Source organism: Perca fluviatilis, chromosome 1 (genome assembly GCF_010015445.1).
Source record: "Perca fluviatilis chromosome 1, GENO_Pfluv_1.0, whole genome shotgun sequence".
NCBI lineage: Eukaryota > Metazoa > Chordata > Actinopteri > Perciformes > Percidae > Perca > Perca fluviatilis.
The window spans coordinates 13,384,178-13,392,109 of NC_053112.1; the positions used below are offsets into that span (position 1 = coordinate 13,384,178).

At 41.8% G+C, this 7,932-nt stretch overlaps 1 protein-coding gene across 1 annotated transcript; it reads right to left on the reverse strand.

The window, feature by feature from the left end:
• Positions 1-633: 633 nt before the first annotated feature.
• On the reverse strand, positions 634-7,858 carry LOC120564530 (beta-1,3-galactosyltransferase 5-like). Its single transcript, XM_039809592.1, has 2 exons — positions 7,371-7,858; positions 634-3,450 (listed from the first exon to the last, which is right to left on the reverse strand). The coding sequence occupies exon 2, from the start codon at positions 3,443-3,445 to the stop codon at positions 2,246-2,248; it is 1,200 nt and encodes a 399-aa protein (XP_039665526.1). The 5' UTR covers positions 3,446-3,450; positions 7,371-7,858; the 3' UTR covers positions 634-2,245.
• Between the last annotated feature and the right edge of the window lie 74 nt (positions 7,859-7,932).

Consider the following 7,932-nt stretch of genomic DNA (forward strand, 5'->3'; position numbering starts at 1 on the left):
ATCTTCAATCAATAAATAAACCTATATACTTGTTACAAACTACAACAAAAGCAAAAGCAAAACAAACAGACATGTAGCAGACATGTCTCTGTGTGTGTGTGTGTGTGTGTGTGTGTGTGTGTGTGTGTGTGTGTGTGTGTGTGTGTGTGTGTGCGTGTGCGTGTGTGTGTGTGTGTGAGGCGAGGTGACGAGACTGCGGGGTAGCTAAGCCACGCAATATCAAGAGGCGGACCGCGAGCTCCAAGATGGCGGATCGTGGAGCTGGTTGCGGCCAAGCCAAGACTTTTCACATAGACTTTGCATGGCGAAAGAAACTTCTATATTTCAGCAAATAATTTTTTTTGGGGTACATCAACTTACCAGCCCGAACACTTAAAGGGTCCTTGTTTAAAACGTCACTTTTTTAACATTTTTAACATTTTTAACATTCAGCCAAATCCAGAGTTATTAAACTAGTCACGATGAAGGCGCATAATGGACGCGAGCAGACCCACGGGACTGCACCCGCCCACTCACATGACTGTTCTCCCGAGGTCTTGTAACTGTAATAATGGATATAGCTAATGGTTGTATGTATCACCATGTGTTCTATTTATACGTCCATGGTATTATCTTATGATACACCCGAGGGATGTATGTATGCTGTAAAGCCTGTAACGTATAACTATGTAACGTACGTCATTAGCGTTTCCCAAACTGGCGGGGCTATTGGCTAGTAGCTAACATCAGGGGTAGCTAGCATGGATGTATTAAGAGAATGGTAACACTTTATATGCCTACATAACGTTACTACAGACATAGTGATTACATCGCCTTGGTTCTCTCTTATGATACATCCAAGGGCTGTATGCTGTAAAGCTTGTAACGTGGATGAGAGATGAAGCCATGGTGTGTGCGTGTGTTAGGTTTGTGTGTAAAAGAGGAAAGGAAAGCACATTTTAGAGAAAGAAAAGACACTTTGGATCTTGATTATCTTGCTCAGTACAGTAACCTAGCTCCACAGCGGGAGCTAGCAATGTAGCATTTCCAGTTTCACACAAGCTACATTATTCAACACGAAATATCAACCATGCACCGTGATCAATGGTGCTTTCACAGAAATAGATTGGACTCGGCAGTCACAATCAGATCAATAACTGATAAATAATTGCTTGCAAACCTTTTAGCAGCCGAAGCCACCGGGGTAAGACGGGGCAGGGAGGTGAGTCGGAAGGCTTTATAGGCTGGGACCCCATGCTGCGTTCAGGGTCCCAGCAGCCAATGGGGATTCAAACCTTCCGCCATTTTGAGAGTGACATATAAGTGTGACTTTTTGGCTGCTACAGTAAAATGGAGACCTCACCCTTTGCTTGAGAAGCCCCATGTGCTTTCCTTTGTTCCAGAGGGTGTTCACGGTTTGGAATTCCCGTGTAGGCCCAGATTCCTTTGTTCAGGAAAAACACGTCTCAGAGGCTTGATGCTCTGAGGCCGCATTGTTGAGATCTATGTTTAAGAGATAATGTCTAATTCCCTATCTCTTGGTCCCAACACTGGTGTCTGTGAAAGGTGCTATATAAATAAACTTTGCCCGCTTGCTTGCATTGTAAGAAGTGTTGAGGGACGGGCAGCTGCTGTGTTTTAAAAGGTGACGTGCACGTACTATAACAGACTTTGTCGTGAAGAAAATGAGGCCACATTTAGCAAAAGTTATTGAAACTCGAATGGTTCCATACATTTACATGTATAAACTCAAAGGAACCGATTCTGTGAAAAGAGTCGGTCCGCTGATCATTACTGCCGCTGATTAGAGTAAAGGGGGTTAGCTAACGAGCTAGCAACATCATTGGATCAGGCTCACTTAAGGTGGGCTGACCTTGACCAGCCATATAGACCTAACAACAGTACTGCTGCCACTTTGGCAGTTATTTTGCCTATATATATGCTATATATGCCTCTAATAGCTAAATTCCTATCCTAAGATATTATGGGTTTCGATCCTGAATGCAGAATGTTTCTGCAATACCAAAAATCCCAAATGTCATCCTAAACTGAGACAAGATTTTAGACTTACTGTGGGAGTTTTCTATAATGAGGCCCAAAAAGAAATTTTTCTGTCCAACCAAGGAGCAAGGTGCTTGCATGTTGTCAGCAAACTCAACAAACAGCAACTCAAAATAAGTATGCTCTATTGTGATTTCTGTAAAATATTTGTCAGATTCAGTAAAGAATTCTTCTAAAATCTTGGTCTTGGTAAACCTCATGAAGTTCAACATTTAGCTTCTGGCAGTCTGCTCCTCTCCCAGTAACTCGTCATCTGTGAGATGCTTGTCGTTGTCACTGCAATCACTTTTGAAAGGCTGCAGCTGCTCAGAGGATGCTTAGGGTTGACAATGAACATAGTATTTTCAGGAGGGTTGGTGGGGGAAATGCCCAGAAGTTTTAGGCACATACCCAGGTAGGCATCTTCTATGAAGATCGGTTTAATCTTAGGAGCAACTCCCAGGATCTTGGCAGGCAGGTCCAGGGACATGACGTAGGCCATGCCCAGAGGATATGGAGGGTACTGTGGCTCAGCAATCACGTTTGTTGGCATGTAGAACTTGTTGAAGGGGTTTCTCAAAACCGGGCTGCTCCACCACACACAACCTGTCATGTAGTTTTGTTTGGCCGTTTTGGGATCCAGCAACAGCTTAACCAAATTTGGGACATGCAGTAACATATCGGAGTCAATCTTTATGACATAGGAAGCTTTGGCACAGTGCACAGTCAGCCACTCCAGCATCACCATTGTCTTGATGGTCAGATTGCGGTAGCTGTCCCGGAAGTTACTCTGGATCAGATCATGGTGCTGCAGGTTCTCCTGTTTGAGCTTCTCCTGCTGCTGCTCAGCATCAGCTCCCCCCGGTCGGCCCAGTATGAAGAGAGTCTCGATCAGCTGACCCAGAACCAGTTTCTCATTTCCCCACGTCTTCCGGATGGTGTCCCGAGCTGCCACGTCACCGGGTGCAACCGGAACCATCAGGACCAGGAAAGGATTGGTGTTCTTGCACGCCGGCGTGTCATCCATGATAAACTTGTAGTTTCGTGGATAGGCCACATGATACGGCCCAGGATCCTCCCATTGTGGCTCTGGTGCTGATGCTGCTGATTCTGGTGCTGATGCTGCTGCTGCTGCTGATGCTGATGCTGATGCTGATGCTGATGCTGATGCTGATGCTGCTGCTGATGCTGATGCTGATGCTGATGCTGCTGATTCTGATGCTGATGCTAATGCTGCTGATGCTGATGCTGGTGCTGGTGCTGATGCTGATGCTGATGCTGCTGATTCTAGTGCCGATGATGGGGGTGCTGGCATAACCCTCTTTGCCGCCAACGTCCGGTCACAGTTCAGATAGATGAAAAAGAGTGACACTGCTATCAGGATGCAGATAAAGATGCCTTTTAAGCGTCCCCTCCCGTTCGCCATTAAAACTACACAGAAAAGAGACTAAAATTATGACATGTCAGCACTTCAATCAGCACTCAAATACTCACACTCAAATATAATTCTGATAAAACAGCAATACACATTTTAAATGTAATATTAGGCATTATCTAAATGCCAAGCTCCCTCAGGCCATAGTAACACAATCCAATAACAACATGCTTTGAAAGTTAATTACTGGAGCACCAGTGTAATGAATGACAGGGAATCTTGTCAATGTATCAGTATTTTCACTGAAATCCCATAGCATTTAAAACCATATTCAAGTGTGTTGTTCTGGACTTGGTCAGCCAAATTGATGACAAAGTTAGTGTCAGCTAAGTTTTGTCTGCCTCAAACCTTCTTTGAGTCAAAGAAAGTACACATTTTGGGAATGTCATTACAGATGGCCTAGATAGATGGATAGAATATTTAACGCCTCGTAGCTCAGGCGCCCCAGAGAATTTTTTTTTTTACAGCTTAGCACATTAGTGGTATAAGAGAGGAGAATAATTAACAAATATGGGAATGTACTCTAGAAAAACATTTCTACCTGATACCAAGTCATAAAGGAAAAAAGTAGTAAGCTGACTGAATGGATATCATTCTTCAATCACATTAAATTGTGATTCATATGAATGAAATGTTACATCAATTAACCATGAAGTTAAACCACAAGCCCACAGTAAATACTAAACTAATATGGTACATTCATATGTCAGCAAAAATATTTGAGACAGACTTTTTGGACAATTCATTTATTATTTTTTGCTGTAACATTTGCACAATAACATCTACATGTAATGCAGCAGTTTGGAACATAAATTATGACTTAATGATGATTTCATAATAACATGCAGGCTTGTTGAACTGTCAAATGATCCCTAACAGATTAAATTAAATAACAGTCAATTATGGTACATACTTTAACTGTAATAGGCTTTTTGCACCATTAGAAGGGCATACTGACTTCAATGTTAACCAACTTCAAAGAATATTATATAGAGATATGCCTGAGTGTGCTGGGTTTAAGCCAATCATGGCAAAGCAATTGTATAACTCACCAGCAGGGCTTTAAATTCACTTTTTAGTAATCACCAGCCAAAATGGCTAGTACATTTTTAAAGTTACCAGCCGATCAGATTTTCCACTAGCCAATTTTTTTTCCTGTACCAGTATACAAATTTTCTGTTATGATGACAATAGAGATAGCTGCAGGACCCCTCCTTAATCACAACGGACTGAAAGGGGTTTCTGACAATAAAGTTAGGTCAGCCATCACACCAAACTGGAAAATCTACTTCTTAGTAGGCCACGATATGTGCAGTAGTTTTTCTTTTTCTTTTTTTTTAAACTAGAAAGGGCCTCCCCCAAACTGTTGCCACAGTTCAAATCACACAATCATCTAAAATCTTGTTATTTTTCTCTAGCATTGTAATTTCCATTAGGCTACTTGGAGCTGGGGGGTTATGGAAACACAAATCATGAGAAACAGCCACGGACCAAAAGTAAAGTGCAAAGACAGCATTGGTCATGCAATCTTAGGGTGAAGTACAACAGGTTCTTCAGTCACCAACACGCCTTCAGCCAAATGCATCGACACACACCACAGGTCTGACCCACAGTGTTCCTTTGGGTGTGGCAATACAATTATTTATTATAGACTTGTTGTTTGTTTTACGTTAATGTTTTAAGTATTTTTAGGATTGTACCAATGCGGAAATGATCACATTTAATACAGTTCTTAATGCCTTATTATGTTTTCATAATGCAGAGGCCAGTTTCTAAAATGTGAGGATTGTTCTGCATTGAGTACTTTTACTTTGAATACTTTTAGTAAATTTTCCTGATGATACTCTCATACTGTTACTTAAGTGACAAAATTCCAATGCAGGACTTTTACTTGTAACAGAGTTTTTTTTTTACACTGTGGTATTAGTACTTTTACTTAAGTAAAGGATCTGAATATTTTTTCCACTGCTGGCTACACCATAATGAAATGTAAATAGGCCAACATCGCAGGTTATTACCTTGCCATGATGGTATAAAAATGTTTACTTGTTTGGGTGTTAAGTTCTCTCTCTTTCCATCTGTGTGCATCCTTGTCCCAGAAATGCTTGTTACTAACTTAGCTCTGGGGAGCTTATTCCCCGGAGTCCTTATGTGTTTCTTTTGCCCAGCATGTTTCCTTGGACTAGGGTGGCACCTAAATCATGGTTGCAGCTGTCCCGGTGGTCCAGCTCCGTGCCCTGCAATGCCCTGTTACACCCTGCTACGCTCTGCAGTGCCCTGCTACGCCCTGCTACGTCCTGCTACGCCATGCTGTGCTCTGCTGTGCCCTGATACGTCCTGCTACGCCCTGCTACGTCCTGCTAGGTCCTGCTACGTCCTGCTATACTCTGCTGTGCCCTGCTACGTCCTGCTATGCCCTGCTATACTCTGCTGTGCCCTGCTACATCCTGCTATGCCCTGCTATGCTCTGCTGTGCCATGCTACATCCTGCTATGCCCTGCTATGCTCTGCTGTGCCATGCTACGTCCTGTAACGCCCTGCAATGCCCTGCTATGCCATGAACTACTACAACTACTATTTCTGGTCATTGTTCCAGTATCTTTATTGTGACTATTATTGCCATTGTTCATCACACCCCCACACCCCCAACCAGCACCGTCAGACACCGCCTACCAAGAGCCTGGGTCTGTCCCAGGTTTCTTCCTAAATGGAAGTTTTTTTCACCACCCGAGGTTTCTTCCTAAGGAGTTTTTCCTCGCCACTGTCGCACTAAATGCTTGCCCTTGGGGGAATTACTGGAATTGTTGGGTATGTGGAAATTATAGAGTGTGGTCTAGACCTACTCTATCTGTAAATTGTCCTGAGATAACTCTTGTTATGATTTGATACTATAAATAAAATTGAATTGAACTGAAATATGGGCCTGTAACAATGGGCCTGTAACAATTATTACATAATTGTGTAATTGTCTATTTTTTACATAATCATGGTTTCTTTGTTTAACCGCAATTAATTGCTAATATTAGCTAAGGTCTTAAGGCGTATGACTCCTAATTGTTGATTTCATTTATATATACCAAATTGTAATTATACAAGTGATTATGATCGACTATGTGTTTTTATAATTTCAATTGTTAGTTTTTGGCAGTTGACCCTATATAGGTCCATAGCAACAGAAATTACAAGGGGGGATAAAGTGAGAAAAAAAATGTTATGATAATAAAGAGGTGTGGTTTACATCATAGGCTGTGTACTTGTGTTATTACATTATCTGGGTCACATAACGGTGATGTAACCAAAAGATGTATCCTGGAATTCATTCAAAACTTTAATTTGTTAAATATTGACAGAAAGAGACAATTATATTGTTAATCGCAATTATTTCTGAGACTATTAATTGTACAGCAAAATTTGGAACTGTTACAGCTCTATTCAAATATCAACGATCTTTCCCCCGAATCGCTGACGCCACCTTTAAGTGACATATAGGCTATTTTGATTCTGTTCACAAAAAAAAACAGCATTTTTAAATAGGCTATATTTATATCATATATTTATAATTAGGCTATATCTTTTTTTTTTAAGATATTGAGGAATATGGAATTTTGCTTATCAAAAGTTCATGAGAAAAGTTGTTCTAGGAGAATAAATACTTGGAAGCAATAGAATGCCTGGATCCCTGACTGCATTATAGGCCTTTATATTTTAAATTGCCACGTGTTTTCCTTTACATGAATAGACATTTACGCCATACATTTTTGCAGAAAAGGCAGAGGTAGCCTATAACAATTCATGAGCTGGCCCCCGTGCAATATAATACGGGAACGTCCCGTTTGTCATTACGGTACGATCCCGTATTATACGGGACGGGGGGGCAACCCTAGACTGGAGTAATAGTACCCATACTTTAGCCTACCTTTTACTTTTCCGCGTCCCTATTTCAAAGCACCTCGGATCTTCGTTGTCTTTTCTCTTCTGTAGTAGACTAAAAGTCCCGGGAAACCAGTGACCATATTACCGCTGTAATGGTCCTCGAAGAATCCAGTGATCCGGCTCACAGGTACTACACTACACTATTGCGACAGAAACCCAGCCCACACTTCCTTGTTCCTCTACCTGCCAGCCAAGCATACATACACCTGCCTGCGCTTGTTACAACTTCCTGGCCATCTCAATGAATCAACCATCACACTGAAAGAAGTAGTCTACTCAGATATTTGACTTAAGTAAAAGCAATAACCACACATCCACTGGGGAATACCATATATTTTTTTTATTATCTGCTGATGTAGGCTACACATCATATCCAAGCCGGAAGCCATCCGGTTGCCTCCCAATCTCCAGTCAACCCCCTCCTATCCTGTGCCCAGACATGGTAAACACACTGTAAACACACCCATTCATTCACTTGCAGGGTTTCACCATGACATGGCGCTACCTTCACAAGGTGTAGTGAGTTAGCTAATCTACAGTAGCCT